The following is a 22,737-nucleotide window of genomic DNA, read 5'->3' as shown; positions in this document are numbered from 1 at the left end:
CCGCTTTAGCGCCAGTTTCCTGCTGCTAAAGCAGCGATAATTTGAACCCCGTTCTTGATAATATGCCCCCATGTCTCATCTTCATTGTACTGTGCTCATTTGCCACAAGGGCTAAGCAATCATTGCAAACATTGCAATATAAATTTTATGAAAAAGAAAACACGAGCCTGAAGCCTCATTAATGCAAGACCACAACTCCTTACATCATCATTAAATTTTATCACATCCAAAGATTCCCGGAATTCGTGAATTCTTATACAAATACATAATACTCAGAAGATTCAAAATGCAGATAAAGTTTACTTTTATCCATTTAACTCCCACCAGTAGCACACACTGTTCAGTAAAACTGAAAGCAATAAAGGCAGTGTAAATGTGATGCCCTGTCAAAATACAACTGCATGCCTTGCCTCCTCATCTCACACTGTACCTATTTGCCAAGTACATTTGATGCTTTGCCTATTTGTGAGTCACTAAAAACGTATTTTATCAAAGCACCTCCACAAATGTAAAGCTTAAACAGTGGCGGATTAAATCATGTGGAGGTACCTAGGCAGCTGAAATTTCGGCCCCCCTCAATGCAAATGAACTCCTAATACGTTTTTAATTTTACCAACCAATAATTTTAATAAATCAATTTTATTAACCAATTTTATTAAACAAAACTCAACATTAACAATTATTAATCTTATGAACTAAAAATTAATTGTAAACAATTTAAGAAAGGTTGATTGTAAGTTTCCTTCAAGATCAAATCAATATTATTTTGATCCGTTGTTACGGGGCCCCTAAAAGGAGTGGGGCCCCTTAGGCCGGTGCCTACTTTGCCTATTTGGTAATCTGGAACTGAACTGAAAGGGACCATTAAGGTCACTTAAACTACGTATTCCGTACAATGCTGTGTTGATCAGATTACATGAAATGTTGAAAATGTCGCCAGTGTCAAATCTTGTAATTGGTTTTTTTATTTTTATTTTTTTGCTGCTGAGTAGGGGTTCTAGCAGGAAATCTTTTACAAGACATTTTCCTTCTAACCCAGTCCCCTAGCTGGTAGCTTGAGTGACTTTTGAATGGAGATATGTCCTTATGTTAAACCTTCACTCAAGAATCTCTAAAGTTGATTTCTCATAATTTACACCCAATTTTTCATAACGTTCCTGATATTTTGCATAATTTTGGTGGAATAATTAGAAGATTTTTCTCACCCTTAGTTCTGAGACACATATAACCGGCAGTGCACTAGCACATCAGTGGCTAACTTGAGCCGGTGGTTGCCGGAGTGTCCCACGGCACTCATTTTTGGGGACTGGCATTTGTTTTTTCTCATCTAACATTTCCGAGAGCAAGAGAGCGAAAAATAACGAAAGGGGAAAGAAGAAGAAAGAAAAAGATGGAAAACCGTCTCAAAGGGAGGAAACAGTTAAAAGCAAGAATGAGGTAAAGGGACAGGGGGTGTCTGATAGCCGATTACAGAGGATTCAGGTGGATTCCAGACTACACCGCCTTGGTATGCGGTGCGCTGACCTGTAGTAGCACCAGCAGTGTGCTTCTGAGCAGAACTTCGGTCACAGGTCCTCATTCTTTTACAAATCAAGCACTGTAGCAAACCCTAAGCCCTAAACAACAATACCCTAATAATTGCCTACAGCAAACCTGTACAGAGCTGTCCAGTTATTAAAAGTTAAGTGTACTGACTTTATATATAGTATTCGCAGTATTAAAGGCAGAGCTACAACCTATGACAATAAGTGCAAAATGTGATACCATGAGCCTGTGGCGTTGACCACACCCATTATATATTTTCTTCTTTATCAAAAAGCCAGACCTATTGGCTTTAACACTCTTTCAACGTCACGGAAAAATGAGCAGTTGAACAACAATGAACATTTCAGAAAATTGAATGTTTCTTGTTCTTGTTCAGGACCAAAAACCCAAAGGATGAACATTCTCAGAGCAACACACAATCTCAACACCTAAAATATGGCACACTTTTCCGAGGCCATCAATTCTTCTCGCTGCAAGATGTATCGCATCACTAGTCTCTCTCTACTAGGGGTCTTGTGGGTGTGAATCCAGGTGACTCCCGGAACGCTTCTGAACACTTATTGGGTGCTCTCCTCCCTCAGGGGCACCTGCAATAGCAAATGTGCAAATTCCAGAGCCCTTGCTGGGGCTAATAGGGTACTCCTTTGCAGTGAGGCCTTTCTTTTCTAGGTCTTTTATGTAGCAGGGACTACTCCCTGGAAATCTTTACCTTTCCATTTTGTTTTCTTTTTTTAGTTTCAACCACTTTGTGGGTCTTCAACTTCAGTGCGTCCGGCCCTTTGGGGGCACCAGTGCATCTTTTTTTTCAGACCCACACGTGCTTGATCCTGTGGTTCTCCTCTCCTCCCAACACACTGCCACAAGGTGGCAGATGGGAAAGACTTGCAGCTGTGCCTATGCTTCTTTATTCATCGTGTGTGGAGCATGAGCAGGCAGTGAGTGCAGGCTGCACACTAGGTGCCTTGGGAGTCTCGTCTTCCACATGGGCCACACAGTTTAGGGTGAGATTTCCCATTCAGAGGATGAGGTGTCAGTAGACCCCACCTGTAAAAAGGGCCAGTTGTTGAATCTAGCATGGCTGCGCTCCTGTCCCCTGGAGGGACATCCCACATCAGCTGCCCTGAGAATAAGTTTAGCACTGATGTAAGCTTCTGGGGCCTCCTGACCACCCAAATTTGAGTGGAGGATTCTTTTTTATGTTTCTTCAGCCTCTATCAGTGCTGCATTCACTTCTGCAGCAGCAGCTTGGCTTTAGTAGCCTGGACCTACTCTCCTATCCAATCCTTGCAGACTTCTGACCCAAGATCTTCCAGGCATCAGCACCCCAAGTCTTTTTACAGCTGGCCCCTCTCCCTATCTGCACTCCCCAAACACCCAGGACTTCAGTCACTTGCAGGGTGCGTGTGTCTTCAGCAGGAGACTGTAGTGCCCAATCACAGGCACCTATAACAGGACCAGAGACAGTGTCCAGAGCAGTCTAGGAATACAAGTCCAAAGATGGCACTCTGTTGTAATTTGCTTTACCTGTGTGTTTGTTTACCATGCCTTTAAAGGATGCCAGCTCGAGCATGGAATGTCATGATCTCCATGGGAATGTCAGAAATGGGCTATTCCATGGCTGGCTGGCAAGCTGAGTAGTCGGTGGCTCTGTCTACGAATAAACAAGCTTGAAAACCTACACAGAGTCCGCAACCTAATACACTCCACACTTCAGACGGGTTCATGAGCAGCGATGGCTGATCTCCAATCTCATATTACTTTTGTTCTCTGTTGTTTTTCCCTATGCAGTGTTTTAAAATGAAAGTGGAGAGTTCTAGAACATGATAGTCACCTACTCAAGCCATGGATGCCACTTCACCCTTCCACCTCCAACTGGCACTTCCAGGAATAAGCCCACCCACTGTCCAATCACTTTTATAGTCTTTTGGGAACAATTTAAAATAGCAACTGACTTCAAAATTATAGCACATCTGTCCCTTTCGCCCACTCAGACCTGTTAACTGCCCACTCAGTCCTCAAAGAAACTCCCTCTGATGAACAAGCCGGAGGCCTGCCTGCTCTCCTTGTAGGAACAGCCTGCAGATTACATGCCATAGAGAAGCTGCTAACAGCTATGGACATTTCACCCGTTCCTCTTCCAGAATAAGCGTATTCTCCCTAGGAAGGGCCCATTATGTTCTGTCGGTTTTGATAAAAAGCAAAAAGAACATTTTGATGTTACATTTGCATTTTAAGTTCTAAATGGAAAGTTTTCATTTCCTCTGCAAATTGTGATAGTGCACATAGGTGTAAACACTCAGGGTCAATTTACAAATATTTTCTGTTTGCAGTTTTCTTTTATTCCTGTCTCATTTTTCTACACCTTCTGCACTAATCCTAACCTATAAGCAGTTTCGATTCATATCACGATTAGTTGTGAGTGGAGGGAGTGCATACACATAAACAATGTTTTGTGTTTCATCAATTTTTTTTCTTGAGTCTACAAATCATTTATTCCTCTTCCCTTGCCACAAAGGAACTGTTCGAAGTGAGTCTCTTTGAATCACAAAACAGAAGCTCTTAGTGGTCCCTCGAACAGGTGCATCGGACTCATTGGATGCCATCCAGTCCAGTGCACTAGTCCATGCTGTACATCCACATTCTTATTCCATGCTTCTACCTCCTCCCTCCATGTTCTACTACTGACTTCTTAATACATGCTCTAATGCCATCTACCTAATCAATGCTCCTCTTCCAATTTTGTGATCAGTGCTCCACTGCTGATGTCTTAATTCATGGGATCTTTAAAAAATATATTAATTATGACCATCAACCAGAAAAGGCATGAAAAGGCTTTTCAGCAGAGTTAGATTCTGTTCAGTCCCATGATGTAGCTAATATAATTAATAACGTATTATTAAGGGAGAAATTCCCAATGAGCAGAACATAGCAGTATGAGTTAGTGAGAACCTGCAAAAGAAGATAGCTTGAACTTCAAATTGAGTGTGTTAGTTCAATAGAAGCTTGCACTCTTTAGCATTCCTTCTCCCTCTTGGAGCATCAATCAAGCTGGTGATGTTGTTTTAACTTCTGTCCTTAGTGACAGCCATGCTCGTATCATGTTAAGGAAGGCAGTGAAACACAAGGGGCACCATCCTGTGAGAACTTGACGTCTGTCAGTATTTTGGTCACATAAAGTGGATTGCTTATGGACCCCAGGGACACAGAGGATGGACTCTATATAGCTATCTCTAAACATGTATCAGAAGGAACTTGGAATCAATCTTTCCAGACACCAAGCAGTTTATTGTTGAGTTCACTTAAGCAACCCGAACATTCTTCACACACACAATATACGCATATTTCTGCTAGAGCTGTTTATTATACGTAAGCCCATTACAAAAAATAAGTTGCAAAATGGTAGCAAAGTCACTAGTAAATAGCAACATCAAACATGAAGAAAATTTACAGAATGAACAAAAATCCTGATACTTGTATATTTATTCCCTACACAGCCTAATTAATATCAGCTAATGATCTTGCTTAATAAGAAGTGAGTTATGAGAGCTACATACTTATGCTAAAGGCAGAATATAGCCAGAGTTAACTCAATTACAGATGATCCTTGGGTAAGCCTAAGGAATATACCATATGGACTGTAAATACAGCTCTGTGGATGGCTCGGTCTTCTCTTCCCATTATATTGAGCATTATCCTATTTTGTAGCAGTTGTCGCAAAGTGAAAATGTTTGAGAAGCAATATTTGTTCTCATGATGTGTGAGAGAAGAGTAGTGTGAGAATTTGTGGTTAAAGAGAACTCACATGAAGGGTCTACTGGCTTACTTTATATTTGTAATGTACCATGAATAGATCCCCCCTACTGTGATCTCACCTCTTTCCCCCTCCCATCAAACTCTTTCATTTATGACAACCTCCCCCCTTTTCTTTGCATAGATAACCATCTTCCACCGTCTTCTCCCTTACCCCTCACCCTCCTCAGCAGCCCTACACTTTCTGTCCCTCCCCCTCCCATCCACTAACTTACCTTAGCTTTCTTCCACTTCTACTATCTGCGATATGGTCTTAGACTTATAGTTTCTTTGTTAATTTTACCTCATTTAATATGAACATTGTTTGCCTTGTTTTATTACTTCAATGTATAAAAGTTATACTGCAATTCTGTATTACCAAATCCTGTAAAGTGCTTTGATACTCTTGGGTCCAACCAGCACTATATAAAACCTTTAAATAAATAAATAAATACATAAATACCTTATAATAAAGAGTTATGCGCTGATAATAAGAAAATATATCCATATGCATTATACATGTAACATAGGCACACTCTTGTAAAGATCATAAAACAGTAACACAGCTTAAAAATACCATTGTAGCATGATATGTCCCATTATACAGAATAATATGGATTGCAGCCGAGAGGTTATAGGTCAGAGGTCATATATGATCAGAGCAAATAGTGCTTGAAATACGTGGCCCTTGTCTTTCTGTACACACAACGATTTGCCACCTGAACTCCATTTTGCAATGCTACAGATGTACTAATCAGTTTAATTGCAAAATGCACATTCAAATGAGGTCAAACATTCTGGTTCATTATGATTTGTGAGGCACAAGATATTTTACGTCTCCTTGTATATAAATGAAAATGCAGGTAGGGAGTCCGACGAGGGACAGCAGACATCCAACACTGAATTTAAATTCCATGCATGTGAACATTTCTTTCTTAAAAGTAAAAAGTAGCCCTTCTCCTTAAATGGCTCCTAAAAATATTTTCAGCTGAGGGGAATGACATCAGGGTAGCATGCAGTAGTGCCAGATTCACTCGTGTTCCCGCGTTTCAGTCCAGCTTCCATGCTGAGATTGAACAGAGTTTGGCAGAGTAATCTCAAGATTCTCTCTGTTTTAACATCATACATAGCAGAATATTAAACTTATTCCTTTCCTCCTATTGGATGAACCTTTTTTCAGGGGTCCTCTACATTAACTATCTACTATTTTCAGTCCTGAGGACGGTCTCACATATTTGTACAACAGGAGACTGAAACGTCGACATACATTCCACTATTTTCACATAGATTTTTCATCTTTGGGGCATTTCCTACAGCACAGAGATATGCTCTTCAGGGGATGTACCTTGTATTAAGCGTGAATTTCACACTCCTATCTCAGTGAAATGCAATATGGAAATATGTGCAACCAATATGCTGGATAGATGTGCATATTTTGTTTTGTTGTTAAAAGAACACTTTAAAACCTCTTGCTCAAATACATACCAACTGAATGTCATCCTATTGCTTGTACACCTGCTTCATCAATTAGTGCTTTTTTACATTAATCTGTAATATCAGATATGTGATTATTTCATGTAAATTCCATCCAGTGTCATATGTTTCTAAACTCATAAATATTTATTTACCGTATTTCTATGTTTTTGTAATTGATCCCCTTGTTTGACATTTACTTTAGTTTAATCATTTATGCATTGCATTTCAAATTGCACAAAGGAAGGGGAACCCTGTCCTCCCTCTTTCATGATTCAGAATGAGTTGTAAAAGCAACTTTTTTGGTTGGAGGGATTTTCTGTCTCTTAAAGTATCCCTTTTGCTTACTATTCAGTTGCAATCCTTTGTTTATTGGAATCACAGACTTTGCAACTATAAAATCAATTTGTACTCTGGGTCCATTGTGTAGATATAAAAGTCTGAGCATGCCAGTGCATTGATGGACACCCAGAAGTATTACATACCTTTGTGAAGAAAAGAAGCAGGAGGGCTATGCCTATTAGTAGCTTAAGTGCACAGAAGAATACCTGTATCACAGTCTTTTCAAGCTGCACATATGTGGCAGACCACATGGTAGAGTGGATAAAAGAATGATAAAGAGAGGAGCTGAGCATGAATTAAAGGGGGGGGAGGGGGTTATGACCTAAGATTCTAGAAGAAACGTGTTTTCAGAATGTCACTGTGTAAAACAATCTTTACAAATTTCCAGTGCTTCATTCTGTAGCAGTTAATGACAAATTAAATTTTTTTGGTCCGAATCCTATTGAGTCCCTCTCTGGAACTGATTCCCACAATGATGATCAGAACATTGACATATGTATGATAGATTATTTTTTGAAACCTTCACCAAGCCATCCTTTTGTTTAGCCCACATAAATATTTATTGTAGTGGCATCACTCCTGATCAGTGCATATTTTCCATTTGTTTCTTTGCTTTTGCTAGGGAGCAGACCCATTTCTCTGATGAGACTATATTTAGTTGATGAGCAGGACCTTTTCTGTATGTTTAATTATTCAATTACGCTGTCATTCCCTCTCTTTTTTAGGAATGCATCAGCTTGGGTTCTGGGGAGCCGAACAGAAGCCAATTCCACTCCTTCGTGCTATACCATAGCAACAGCCCACGATGGGGAGAAATAATCAAACTTCCTATTCCTATTGACCGGTTTCGTGGGTCCCACCTGCGCTTTGAGTTCAGACATTGCTCCAGTAAGTGCCTCATTGTACCATCAGGGGACAGAGATGACTTCCACATCTCATTCTCTTGGGGTGAATTAATTGTACAATCGTATTTACTCACTGCTACAATCATTTAGGTCATGCTTGTACCCCAATTCCTCTGTAGCTCTTATATCGGTACAGTAATGGTTGCAGATGTAGGAGCATTGTGAAGCTGACCTCACATCCTATTGGAACCTTTAAATATTCCCCAAATCTCAGGCTTCAGTACATATCGCAGAGGTGTTCGTGTTTAGTGAATTTACATAGATGCCAGCACAAGCATGTCTTCCGAAACTGGTATCAGAATTTGAGATGGACACAATAGCTAATTGTTTTGTGGATAAAACCATTTTAAAATCCTATGTGAATTCCTCTATCATCATGCTCCTAACTATTTAAACAGGGATTTTTTTATGTGTCCAAAGCAAACTTGGCTCCATTGATATGTGTTACTTAGAGATGAATAGACTCATTGTGGTTCACTGCATGGATCAGGTCAGGAGATCTGTAGAGAGCTCGGGACTTGGGTTGAGCATTTCAGTGAAAATGGGAAGCTTGTAAAATCATTTCTTTTGAAATTGTGGAATGCCTATTGCACCTTTGTAATGAGTGCTGTGCAAACTCAAACTTAAATCCTTATTGTGGTGGAATACTATAGTATTATTTCATGACTTGTGCAGTTATTGTACAATCCTTGCTTGCCTTTCGGTATGTGGCATTTCAAAAATGTCCATACCAGAGAAATCCTAGCAGAAAACATTGCAATACCCCTTGGCTCATGTAAAAAAGAACCACTGGTAGTGCTGCACATGCTTGTTATATTGATTTGTATAGCGCACTAATCACCAGAGGGGTATCCAGGCTCTTGGCCAGGTGTGTAGTGGGAGGTCCCCAAGGTGCTCGTATGAATAGCTAGGTTTTCAGCTTCTTCCAGAACTCAAGTAGTGAGGAGGAGGCTCTGATGTGTTGAGGAAGGTCGTTCCATGTCTTGGATGTGATGAAGGAGATCGAGCAACCTCCAGTTTTGCTTTTGCAGATGCTGGTAATAAGTGAGAGTGAGCCATAGTGTAGATGTTTGGTTGGTTTGGTAAAAGTGTATGCGGCTATTCAGGTATTCTGATCCTGTGTTGTGCAGGACTTTGCTTGTGTGTGTGTAAAATTTGAATTAGTGACTTGTGAATGGGGAGGCAGTGAAGCTTTTTGAGGCGCGGTGTGATGCGTGTGCGGCATGGAAGGTTGAGTATGAGCCTTGCAGCAGTCTTCTGGATGGTCTGGAGTCTGTATAGGAGTTGTTTGGAGATTCCAGCATAGAGTGTTTCTGTACTCCAGCCTGCTGATGATGAGTGCTTGCGTGACGGTCCTTCTGGTGTTCTCACGCAACCATTTGAAGCTCTTTTATAGCAAGATAGGATGGGGAAGCAGTAGGTGCACACTGCGTTGACTTTTGCCATCATGTAGAGTGTGTCATCTAGAATAATCCCTAGACTTCTTGCATGTTAAGTGGGTGTTGGTCCTAGCTCCACCAGCCACCAGGTGAAGTTCCATGGGGAGGTCTTGTTGTCAAAGACTGGTACTTCTGTCTTGTCGTAGTTGAGCTGCAGGCAGCTAGTTAGCATCCAGTCTACCACCATGATCATGCAGTTGTGAAGTTGGTCCTGGTGGTGGTTGAATGTCCGTCAGGGAGAGGATGAGTTGGGTGTCATCAGCGTAGGAGATAACGGTGATGTCTTTTGATCAGATGATGTTGGTGAGCGTTGTCATGTATATGTTGAAAAGGGTGGGACCGAGGTACAATCACTGCGGGACTCCGGATATCAATCACTTGGTCACTGATGTGAAGGGTGACCGCCTGACCCTTTGGTTTCTTCCTGTGAGGAAGAAACAGCAACATTTGAGAGCAGATCCTTGTATGCCAATGTCATAGAGTCGTCTGATGATGGTGTTATGGGAGATAGTGTTAAAGGCTGTAGAGAGGTTGAGCAGGACGAGGGCCACTGTTTCTCCACTATCCAGCATGATTCAAATGTCGTCAGTGGCCAAGATGATTGATGTTTTGGTGCTGCGGTTCTTTCTGAATCCTGATTGAGTGTTGTCTAGAAGATGTTGAAGTTCGAGATGGGTTGTAAATTGCTTGTTTATGGCCTTCTTAATCACTTTGGCTGGATAGGTGATGGGTCAGAAGTTGCTCAGTTGATTCGGGTCAGCTGTGGGCTTCATGAGGATGGCGTTGATTTCTCCAAGTTTTTATTCATCTGCAAAAGTGGTGGATGTGATGGAAGTGTTGATGATGTGGGTCAAGGTGGTACTGATTGATGATGTTCCCAGGTTGTTGATGTTGATGTTGGGGGGGCATGGGTGCATTGGAGGCCATGGGTGGATGGTCCCCATGATTGCCGCTGTATTGTTTCTGGTGAGGTTTGGCTTTTCAGTCAGTTGGCTATCTTGGTTGGTTGTGAGACGGTTATCAGCAAGTTCTCTGGCGTTGGGTTGGTGTGCAAAGTTGCTGTGGATGTTTGTGGTTTTGCTGTGGAAGACGTTTGATAGGTTGTCACAGAGTTGCTGGGAGGCACCGATGCTTTTGACAGTGGCTTAGGGCAAAGTGTAATCCTTAACAATCGAGAACATCTCCTATCTCCTTGGAGCTGTTGGAGCTTTCTTTGATGCGGTCCCTGAGTGATTTTATTTTGGTGTCTATTATTTGCTGGTGATACCATCTGAGTGCAGCATTGTAAGTAGTTCTGTATGTGGTGTCTTGGCTTGCTCTCCATTTCTTTTCTAGCTGTTTACAGTGTCATTTAGTGTCTCAGAGGTCTTCTGTGTACCAGCTGGCCTGCTTGCTTGATCTACTACGATTGTTGTGTTTTATGTGTGCTAAGGAGTCTGCAAAGTTCTTGATCCACTTGTTGAAGTTGTTGATGTCTTTGTCAAAGTTGTCTGTGGAGCTAGGTTGATGTTGAGGGCGCTGAGCCAGTCTGCTTCTGCGATTTTGCCCCAGCTGCAGCTTGGATTGCTGAACCTGGGCGAGGTGTTGACTTGAAGTGTGTTGATTTGGAATTGGATGTTGGAGTGGTAGGTCCATGTGAGTGGTGTGGTGGAGTTGTATCCGATTCTGTCTCTTCTGGTAAAGTTGGGGGTCTAGTGTGTGTCCTGTGGTGTATTGATTCTGGGATGAGTTGGGTGATTCTGATGTTGATCAAGGTTTTAAGGAGTGCTGTGGAGCAGGGGTTGTCACGGTCTTTCAGGTGAAAGTTGAGGTCACCGAGGAGAATGTAGGTTTGGAGTCGTTGGTGAGAGGAGCACTGAAGTTGGTGATGAGGTTGGTAAAGGTGGCCTGTGGTCTGGGTGGTTGGTAGGGGAGGGTTCCATACAGGGTGAAGTTTTCATAGATTTGCAGCTTAAAGTGCACGTGTTCCATGAATGGAGTGGTGTTTTCTGTGGATGTTGTGTATTTGATGGATTCCTTGTAGATAATAGCAAGTCTTCATCCTGGCTTGTAAAGGCAGTCCTGTGGAGCGATTGTGTAGCCCGCTTTCATTTATATGGCGATGTCAGGAGTCAATGAGGGGTTGAGCCAGGTCTCTGTGATAAAGAGGTTGTTGGGTGAGTCGCTACTCAGCAGGTCCCATATTTTTATTTTTGTGTACATTTGTTATTGAGCAGAGCAAAAAGGCATAACATACATATAGGTCACAGTAATCATCAGGAATAGAAACAAACATTTTACGATCATTAGTTCTTGTTCATTTTTAAAATGAAATCAACGTAGATTAACTACCAAAACAATAAAAGCAGATATAAAAAACAACAGGAGTCTGGCTGAGTCTTGCATTATTTGAGAATAACCGATCTTACCCATTAAATTTCTAAAGTGCGTAAGTGCTTGAGTTCTGGGGTGACAGGAAGATGGGTATACTGATATTATTCAAGGGCCTTTACGTTTATCTAGAACCAACGCAAAAACTGAAATAATTAAACTCATAATTACCAATACCCTTGATTATCGAATACTTTTAAAAACAAACCCGTATTACATCCAATCAACAATATGCAAACATTTTACCTGCTGAGAAGCCGCATTATAAAACTGTTAACATGCCTTACTAAAGTGCATCTCAGACGCACCAGAAAAAGTGCAAAGTCCTAAAATGCTCCCCGATACTACAATGCAAAAGTCTATAACATTTATATTTCTACCAGGTTTCAAAATTTTCAAAATACTTCCAGACAGTTCTAAATTTTCTTTCGCCAACCCTCTTAGGATAAGCTTCTTTAAACCTCATAGTTCGTTTCATTTTGTTCAGCCATTTTGAGTAAGAAGGTACATCTCCAGACCTCCAAGTTTTTGAGATTTAGAGAGAGAGCAAGTAAAGAGCTGATCGCCGTATAGGTCTCTTCTGTTTTTGTCAAGTTAGACCTTACTCTAGAAATGCCAAAGAGAGCTACCTCAACTTCTGGGTCAAGTCTCTTCTAAATTGCCTTATAGCCGAGAAGATCTTGACCCAGAATACCTCATGTTTTGGGCACATGAAGAATATGTGGAGCCAATCTCCTTCGCCTTCTGCCTGACATCGGAAACATCTGTTTTCCACTTCCGGATGTCTTTTACTCAGGGTTTTAGGGTGTAGTATGCCAACCACAGAGATGGAAAAGCCATCCTTTTAAAATTGGCTGCTCTTAGTGCCTTACTCCCTAACTCGGCTATAGCCTGCCATTCCTGGCGAGAGAAAGAGCAGTTGGTTTCCCGTGTTACTTTTCCCAGGAATTCTTCCACAAGGGGGAGCTCATTACACTTTCGCAGCTGAGAATACCAATTTCCAACCCCCTTTAATTTGGCTCTATATAGAGCATTTACCTGCTTTGTTGGAGCACCGCCTAATTATAGATTATACCTATTTATAAAATTTACAATCTGCAGCTACTCCAGGAAACCAGGCTTGGTTCAGTCGCCATATCTATTTTGAACCTCTTGCCAGGAGATTACTTTCTTGTTAATTAAAAAGTGCCCCAATTCCTCGAAACCACAGTCCTTCCATCTTTTAAGACGACTAGAGTGTAGTTGGAGGCCGAGAGTTTTGCATTCCTCTAGCTTTAGAAAGTAAAATCCTGAGGAGCCAGCTTGTTTAAAAAGGATTGTAGTCTAGAGGAAAAATCTCGTACCGTCTTGTATCGGGTCTTTTTCGGTAATTTGGATGTTTTTAAAAATATCGGAATTTGCGAGCCAGACTCCTTAACCATTCTGTCAAAAAAAATTGTCTAGTTGGCCGTTTGATTCTATTAAGCGTGCTGTAAGATCCAGAATTGCTGTCTCATAGTAAGTTCGTATTTTTGGTAATGCTACTCCACACGAAATCCCTGAACATAGACTCCAGCTCTTTGAAATAATTGGAATCTTCAAGGGTACATTTATAAAAAGGAATATTAAAAGGGGAAGGATCAACATTTTTATAAGAGCTACGCTGCCTATTAGAGTTAGAGGTAATACAGACCACTTATCAAGCAAAGCCTTAATTTTTCTCTGCATTGCTGAGTAGTTTAGGCTGAGCAGCTGTTCATAGTAATTAGAGACAAATATACTCAAATATCTTATTAGTTCTCCTTTCGAAGCCTGATATAGAAAATTGGAGGGTAGAAAACTACAGTCGACATTCAATGTTAGGATCTCGGTTTTGTTTTGATTAATTTTATACCCCCCTATTAATTCAAATTGACTAAACTCTTTTAATGCCTGGTCCATATTTAGACTATCTGGGCTTAAATATAAAATAATGTCATCAGCGAAGAGTTTCAATTTCGCCACCCCCTTCATTGGAGCTTTAATTTCTGGATTTCCGTGAATTCTGATGGCCAGAGGCTCAATAAAAAAGGTAAACAGTAGGGGGGACATCGGGCACCCTTGCCTGGTCCCACGATTTATATTGACTGTCCCTATTTGATTGGCATTTATCACCACCTGGGTCCCCTGATAGATGTTCCTCAAAATATTTGTAATTTGGACGGGTACACCAAATTTGTAAAGTCCGATAAAAAGTGCGTCCCAATTAACCAGGTCGAACGCCTTTTCGGCGTCCACCACCATAATAAGCGTTGGAGTTTTATTGTTCATAAAATAATCAAGAGCCTGAATTAAGAACCCAGTATTGGAGGACATGGACCTCCCTGCAACAAACCCGGACTGATCACTATGAATCAGTTCCTGGGCTATGGGGGTGAAGCGTTTTGCCCACACTTTCATTAGAATTTTAAAATCAGCATTGAGGAGACTAATCGGTCTGTATGAATTGACAGCCATATGGTTTTTTCCCTTCTTCACAAAGCTGACTATTATAGATTCTTTGAAACTTGAGGGAACACTGCCTTCCGACCTAATGGTGTTGAACAGTTTCACCAAGAAGGGGGTCAATTCCTTGGAAAAGGTTTTATAAAATTCGATTGGCAGGCCATCAGTTCCACAGGCCTTTGCCCCTGCAATTGATTTCTCTACATTTAATACTTCTATTTCAGATATGTCGAGAAGGATTTGTTCCACTCGCAACTCTGACAAACTGGGAAGACTATCCCCCTCATAATATTCCTGAATTTAGTCAAATCCTGCCTTGTATCTGGTGGCGTATAAGTGCGAATAGTGTTCCATAAAGACTTTGGCTATGCCGTCTTTATCCGTTATCGTATTACTGGTCTTTGGATCAATAATTCTGGAAATCAGGGCTGCTTCCTGTCTAGTTTTTGTTAGCCCTGCTAGCAGTTTACCAAACATTTGGCTGTCCTCATACACTCGTTGCTGGTATGTTCTAGAGCTATTTATTTCTTCCATTGGAAAAAATTCCCTCAATGCCTGTTTCACCCTTTCAAGCTGGCCTCCAGCTCTCCCCGACCCCTGTACCGAGGCGTTTCCCAGGCACAGAGCATTATCCACAGCCTGCTGAAGTTTGGCAATTTTATCACGCCGTTGTTTTGACTGAGCGGCTGAAAAAGCAATCATCTGCCCACGTAAAGCAGCTTTAAACCCCCCCAAACTGAAAAAGCATCTACCGTGTTTTCATTTATCCTGAAGTATTCTAGTATCCATTCTTTTGTGTCGGCTACCCATTGAGGATCCTGAAGGAGAAGACGATTCATCTGCCACCTGGATCTTATCCTCCTTCCCTCCCCAATTTCCAACTCAAGCTTAACAAAGGGGTGGTCAGAAAATTAATTTGCCCCTATTTCCGTACCTGTATGCGTCAGGGATCGTGATATTAAAAAAAAATCAATGCGGGAAGCCATATGAAATTGGTGAGAATAACATGTATATTTACAATCAGTTGGATTAGTTAGGCGCCAGGGATCTAGGAAGAGATGCTCCTGTCTTAAAGCATCTAAGACTTTTTTGATTTTGGGCTTTAACTCTTTCTTGTTTTTATTGGAGGTGTCCTTCTTTAAATCTTGAATAAAATTAAAATCCCCACCCAAGATTATCTTTCCTGGAACCCCCCCTGAGTAACTCACTGATTTTGAGTAAAACTATGGTATCGTCCACTACAGGGCCATAGTAATTTACAAAATGTAATATTGTACCGCTTAATTTGGCCTCAACCCAGATCCACCTTTCCAAGGGGTCTCTCTGGACTTGACCAAATTCCCACGGAAGACCTCTACAAAAATAGATAGCTACACCTCTTTTGGCCAGCCCGCTGAAGCCAAAAAACATGAGAAAATACTCTTGGGAGAAATAGCTTTGGGGAGTTATATTTTAGGTGAGTTTCTTGAAGAAATAGTACCTGGGGGAAAAAGAAAGCAAGCCACCTTATAAGTCCTCCATAGTTTTGTTTGTTTAGAATCCCATTAACATTAACTGAAATAATACAGCATTTATTTGTCATTTCAAAAAGTTTCAAATAGCAAACGAAAAATCTAGCAATCCTGAGGAGCTTTCCACAACTGCCCTTGCTACTGCTCTTTTTACTGCTTTTAACCCACCCATCTCCCCCCGAGACCCACCCACCAGACATGTGGAAAACCCCCGCCAGCCACATCTCTCCCTCCCCTGAAACATTGTGGGATGCCTTATTGCTGCACCCTGGGTGACCCTCTCTCCCCCCGACCCTGCATATCCTTAGCATTTACATTCAATACTGAATCATTTTCCAGATGAGATCTCTTTCAACAGATTCTGAGCTTCATCTATTGAAGAAAAAAATGACATTTTCCTTTAATAAGGACTCGAAATTTTGATTGCTGTGCTATAGAAGCCTGTGCCCCCTGAGCTTTAAAAAGGTACAGAAGTTTAACAAACTCTTTCCGCCTACGGGCTGCTACCACAAACATGTCTGAAAAAATAAGACATTTAGAAACCTCATTAACCGGAAATTGTCTCTGCTGAAATAGCTTTGTTCAAGATCCTCTCTTTAATCCAATAGTCGGCAAAGTTCACCGCAATTGTTTGTGGATCAATTAATTTGGTAGGGGATGTGATGGAACTCGGTGCGCCCTCGTGATCGTGAGATCACCAGAAAACTCTGGCAAGACCGTCTGCTTAATAAATGACTCGACCCACTGGAGAGCTTGAGCGCCCTCACTTCCCTCAGGTACTCCCACAAAACACAAGTTCAATCAGCGAGAATGATTTTCTAATTCCTCTACTTTGTTCTCTAAAGCAATTTTATCCTTTGCCGCATCCTTGGCTTTCAGAATCATTAAGTTCATTTGATCCTCCAGTACGGAAATTCTGGATTCGGCTTCTTGGATTCTAGCCGGGAGACAGGCCACAGCCTCTTCAATTTTCCCTAGACGGAGATGGAGGGAAGCTATCTCACTTTCTTGTGATTTCTTCATATTTCTGATTTCATCGAAAATCATGTTTAGCATGGCTTTAATTTCCATTTGGAGAGTATTCGCTTCTGTGGTCGATGACTGTATACCGCTCTGCTGCGGTTTCCCACCTAGCTCCATAATCCCAACTGACTGATCTGGGAAGTCTAGTACAGGTTGACAGTCCATCTGACAATGTAGCTGAGGCTGTACCTGTGCATCTACCGACTCCATGGCTGCATCTGTTGCATCTTCTAAGAGTAACTGGGTCAATTCTGAGGCTTGAGTTGGAGGTTTGTTAAAACTGGCTGAGTGTCCAGTAAAAGAGCTTTTTGTGGTTGTAGAGTGGCAGAGAGGGAACCGGTTCAGACCCTGATATCTGAATCGGAGACAGCGAGCGTGGAGTCTGTCCTGGGGGATTTATTGATCTACACCCTGGCGACCCTCCCTCCATCCGTTGTACCAGATCAACTGCACATTTAGCCGGGGCTGAGGCTGCCTGTACAGCTTTTTTGGAAAATAGCGGAAAATCCTTTTGGTTTCTTATCACCTCTCTGGTGGGGCTGGCTGTGGGCTCAACTGTTAGTTCCTTTCCCATGCCTGAAGAGCCCTCTGTTGGCCTCTGAGCGGCAGACTCCGCCTCTGCTTGACGAGGTTCTTGAAGCTCTTCCTCTGAGCTCTCCAGACTAGAATTTGAACCTGCTTGGCTTGGATTATTCTCAGCTCTAGCTGTTGTTGCCGTTACCTTTGCTTGGGCAAGTCGAGTTTAAGCCTTAAGCCCCGCTACAGTCAACCTTTGTAATGGCGTTAGCCTGTTTGATATGTTTACCCATCTTTACCCCTTGAGTGCCCAGCACCTACTCGCCGAGAAGTTAAAGCCCGAATCAATAAGCAGCAGTCCGATTTTATACTCTAACTTAGAGGAAATGAAATAGCCGCCTTTGTCACCATCTGCCTCTTACAATACGAATTTTGTTTGTACAAGTTTTGTCAAAAGCCTGGTATCTCCAGGCCGCCCCTCTAGCACTCTAGCAACTCCAGTGACTAGCAGTTAACAGAAGAGTCTCAAAGCCAGTCTCACTTACAGATACTCTTGGCCACGCACTTTGGCTTTCTGTTTGTGCTGACGCTCGGTGTCAGGATCGTTTCCCAGCTCAGGCCAATCTAGTTCAAGCCCCGTAAATGTCTTATTGCTGGGCACCAACAGCCATCGATTTCCAACAGTAATCTAACATGCCCAGCGTCGAAGAATAAAGGAAAAAAAACGCCACAGCTTACTTTCCTCTGAGCTGCAGCGCCATCTGTCCTCCCCTCAATATTCTGTCGGCATATCACACTTACTACAGAGTCCTCCAAAATGCCCTGCAGCCTTGGATAATAGCCGCCGCCGCCGTGGACCGGGGCCGCCCGAATTTTGCACTGAAGTGAGCCGCCGGGGGACCACACTGCTCCACACTGCACCACACGGCTCTGCCGGGTGAGAAAGACCAGCCCGTGTTCAGCCCTCGTTCCTTTCGCATACGGATTTCTGATCGACACCTCGAAGCTCAGGCACAGAACCCGCAGAACGCTGTTGCTCTCCATTACGGGGGGAGGAGTCACCTGGAGTCACCTGGGATTACGGAAAGGCGGGTCTCTCCGCAATCATCTCCGCCGGCCGCCTCAATCTCCGCTCGTTAGTGAATCTTACAGAGATTGTGTAATGAAAACATTTTCACATGGGATTTGACACCAGTTGACACCTTTAACCCGTTTCAGTTTTGCAAGCATTTCAAGGGAAACACAAGATTTCCAGTTCTCTTAGAATGTTCCTTTAGTTTACAAGCGTGACCATCCTGAAGGAGTCCTTATCCCAAGGCCAGGTTGACTGCATCTGGGCACAGTGTCTGACCTGGATAGGTGGGTGCACTGCCTGCTCACACGCGGTCAGTGTGCGTCAGGAACTGCGCTGAGAACATGAGTGCACAGAAGAGACGCAGCAGGTCCTATATTTCAGTTGTGTGTTTGCGGAGTGATCGTGTGTTGAGAAACATGATGCGAGTAGGTATTAATGTGCGGGTTTGTAGGGTGGGCATGTAGGCATTGTTAGTGCTTGTGTATTGAGAGGGGGTGTTGAGGGCGTTGTTAATATATGCATGGGGGCTGTGGGTGGGTTGCTGCTTGAGAAACGGCAGTGGGTGCATGTGAATGCTCCTTCCATGGTGTAAGGTGCGGCACAGCAGTAGTTGGGGGAACGATGGATGGGATCTAGCATCATAAGGAGTGCTGCACAGTATCTCTCGGCGGTGATCAGACCAGCGTTCCTGGTGCTGGGCATGGTTCAGGTGCAGATGGGCACAGGGGGACTTGCTTTTGGCACTCCTTTGGCATGCGATTGCCACACCCGCTGAACGTTCGTCTTGCAGCTACCATTAAGTAGGTTCTGTGAGCAGGGGAGGAGTGCAGGGTGCCATGATGTTATTTCCTGTGCTTATGGGTGATGGGAAAAGAAGTCCTCTTGCTTGGCTTCTTCTTTTAAAGATGGTTTTGGCTGGAAAACCAGTAGGGTCACTTCCGGGCCAGATGGATGGTGGGACATTCAGTGATGTCACTTCCTGTGTAGGTGAATGATGGGATATCCGGTGGTATCACTTCCTGTGATGATGGGTGATTGAAAATTAAGTGCTCTTGCTTGGCTTCTTTTAAAGATGGTTTTGACGGGAAAACCAGCAAGGTCACTTCCTGTCCAGATGGATGATGAGAAATTTAGTGATGCCACTTTCTATGTAGGTTGATGATGGGAGACCCAATTATGTCACTTCCTGTTCTGATGGGTGATGGTATTACTCTAGCCAGTCCTTTGCCCACATCATGCTTGCTTGAGCCCTGGCTAGAAAAACAGTAACTAAACCACGTGTTATCTTTTACTAGAAGGCAGTCAGAAATGTGAATTGAATTGTAGCCTAATTACTTATGAAATATGGGATTTGTTTCTGAATCAATCAATCCAAAAATGTTTACTCGAATGGGAGTCACACAAATAAAAGTTCAGCACAGCAAAACCTTAAACTCCGACAGTGTACAATTTAAAACCAATATAAGCAGTTAAAAATATAAAACAGTTCAAATCATTGCATGAATAAACTGCACATTTGAATAAGGCACTCACTCTAAGACAAGCCGCTTATTTTTGGAGTAGGTCAAGATGCAGGTAAGCTGTTCTAGGAATTCAAAAAGTGTTAGTAAATAGGATATATTACTGATAGACATTCATAAAATTTAAAAAGAAGTAGGTAGACTTCCCGTCACATGGAAAGGTTCTGGACGACACGGAGCATGTTGAAAGCGGAAAGCATAACAAATAGACAATAGACCCAGGCCGGAACCTAAATAAAAGCAACATTTCCTATTTACCCAACTTGAGCTTTTGATAAAGCGCCACACCACCGTCTAATCTTAAAATAGAAAATTCAAATCACAGTGGGTTTCAGCAATTCATAATCTTCCATCTTTATATGTGAACCTCTTAGGAACTGGGCATTCACAGCTTTCCTATCTTGAGGTCGCATTAAAGAGGGATTAAGAAATAGCTGAAAAAAGCCCAGTCGTACACCAGCCACGTGGTTCTGGAAGCCTTGTCTGAATCATATCGCACTTATTTTCTTCTACTTGCTAAACTGTTCCAAACAAGTTCGAAATATGAGGCATTTGTCTATAATGAAAAAGATCAATTAAGCCTCCACTGTAATGTAGGCAATTTATTCAAAATGATATTCTGATTTAGGAACACTGCCCTTAAAATCCCAGCTCTGCTCCATAAACCAATTTACAGTAGGTCGCGATTGCAGTTCCAAAGACTGCTGGTTCAGTTTACCTCAGTGTTACGTATTTGGTGATAAATTGCACTGGAATGGTAGATCCAGATCACATGCAAGCAGGGCCGGCGCTAATTCTGATTGACCGGGATAGCGCCCTGGGCGGAACAAAAAAAATTGGTGTTTGTTTTTTGTGGGTGTGGGGGGGGTCTACTATCGCTCAGTTATCCCAGGGGTATGTTTGCGGCAGATATCTCTGTCCGTTTCTTACATGCTACAGGCTTAATCTTCAGCAAGTATGATATGCTTTACAGCTTGTCATCATTTTTTAATTAACAGAGTTTACGTAGCGCGAACTTGAACCGAATCGGGTATCAGAGCACTTTACATAGCACCAGTTGCATTACATGAGGCCGCATTCATTTTTGTTAGGTACAGGGAGATTAAGTGATTTGCCCAGAATCACTGGATGTTCAGCGTCATTGCCGAAACTCGAACTCAATTCCCCAGATTGGAGGTCAACCGCCCTAGCCGTTAGGCCAACTCCTCTCCTATAAAAGTGACTTTATTATAAACTATTCTTCTGCTAACTTCTTCATTTGTGCATTAGATTCTGTCAAATTTTGACTTAAAACAGGGAACCTATAATCTTGATCTCATACATGCAAAACAGTATCATAAAGTAGACACCAAAGAAACAAGCATAAAAGGCATTGTCAGTCTGTAATACTTTATTAAAACAACCATTAAAGCATACAATTAAGACAGTAAAAACATCTAATTAATTAATTACACAGACACAGCTGCATGAAAATCCATCATAAAATATGTATTCAGTTAAAATGCTACAATACAAAGTTAAGATAATCACATCAAAAAGGGTTCCAAACTAAATTTAAAACAATTTAAGACAGTTGGCACTGATACAGCTCATCATTATTTCCCCACTCATTTTCTAAATGTAATAACATGGGTAAGAAATCTAAAAACCATAATACACACTTGATCTGTCTGTAACAATTATAAATGCTCTAAGCTTCCTCAAATTTATGGATATTAGAAATTCTTTAAAATGGCTTTAGAAACCAATTTCTTTGTACTTTATAAAGATTACAGAAGAAAAACAGATGCGATTCGGATTGGGGGGTAGTTGGATTGCATGGGCATTATTCCAAATCCTTCTCAGAAACAAACGTTGGAAGGATAGGGCACCAACAAATATGCCCGGCCGAGTCTAAACCTCAGCAAAAGAAATCTTTAATGGTGAGGTAGTCTCAGAAGATATGGTTCAACATCAGGTGTAGTACATAATGATTCACCACCCTACTCTTCTTCCGCTCACCCTCTCAAATGTGCTCCATCTTATTCTCCAGTAATACATTTTTGAGGAAAAGCCTGGTCTGGCCATCAATAGGTATTGGATTACTGAACAACTCCGTTCTACCAATTAACTGGAGTTGATTTTTGACATAGGTCAGCCACCTAGTCATATGGTCCTGGGAAAGCTGTAAACAGATATTTAGACTGCGATAGTACAACCTCAGGTCTTGACCGGATTGAGAGCCAAAGTAAAACAGGAGCAAGTTTGATGGAATCTCCAATATACTGAATTTGATTTTCACTATTTTGTAAAGCAGTATGATCAGAATAGGCCCATACACCAGCACCATAGGTAGCTATAGGAATAGGTCTACCTTTGTAAATATTAAGAGCAGCAGTCAACGGGAGGGACGCTAATTTGCAACCAAATTTAAAAATGGCCCCAATAGCCTGCCCCAGCGGGGTATCCCTTACAGTTGTCAAATGTACCCATGTATTACAATGATCAAATGGGATCCCTAAATATGTGAAAGTGGCAACAGTTGTAAGGGCAGTGTCGCCAATGTGAAATATAGGGGTTCTGTTGCGTGGGTGACCGCAGATCATAGTGTATGTCTTAGTTTTGTTAGTTGTAAGACCTAGGTCAGACTTGAATACCACAAGGCGATTCAGTAGCTTTTGTAGTCCTCTTTCTGTCTGAGCCACAAGTACACAATCATCTGTGTACATTAGGACCAGTATCTTAGGAGTCCCTATCCTAGGAAGATCTATATCCGTAGATAACAAA

General features: G+C 42.0%; 1 protein-coding gene across 3 annotated transcripts in view; it reads left to right on the top strand.

Moving 5' to 3' along the window:
* Positions 1 to 22,737, top strand: part of DOCK3 (dedicator of cytokinesis 3) — a 1,365,978-nt gene that overhangs the window by 999,680 nt on the left and 343,561 nt on the right. For all 3 annotated transcript variants that reach the window (XM_085625129.1, XM_085625128.1, XM_085625127.1), the window contains exon 16: positions 7,875 to 8,037. In XM_085625129.1, the coding sequence (XP_085481255.1) occupies positions 7,875 to 8,037 (163 nt within the window). The remainder of the gene's footprint in view (positions 1 to 7,874; positions 8,038 to 22,737) is intronic.

Source organism: Triturus cristatus, chromosome 9 (genome assembly GCF_964204655.1).
Source record: "Triturus cristatus chromosome 9, aTriCri1.1, whole genome shotgun sequence".
NCBI lineage: Eukaryota > Metazoa > Chordata > Amphibia > Caudata > Salamandridae > Triturus > Triturus cristatus.
This window is presented reverse-complemented; position numbering and strand designations above follow the sequence as displayed.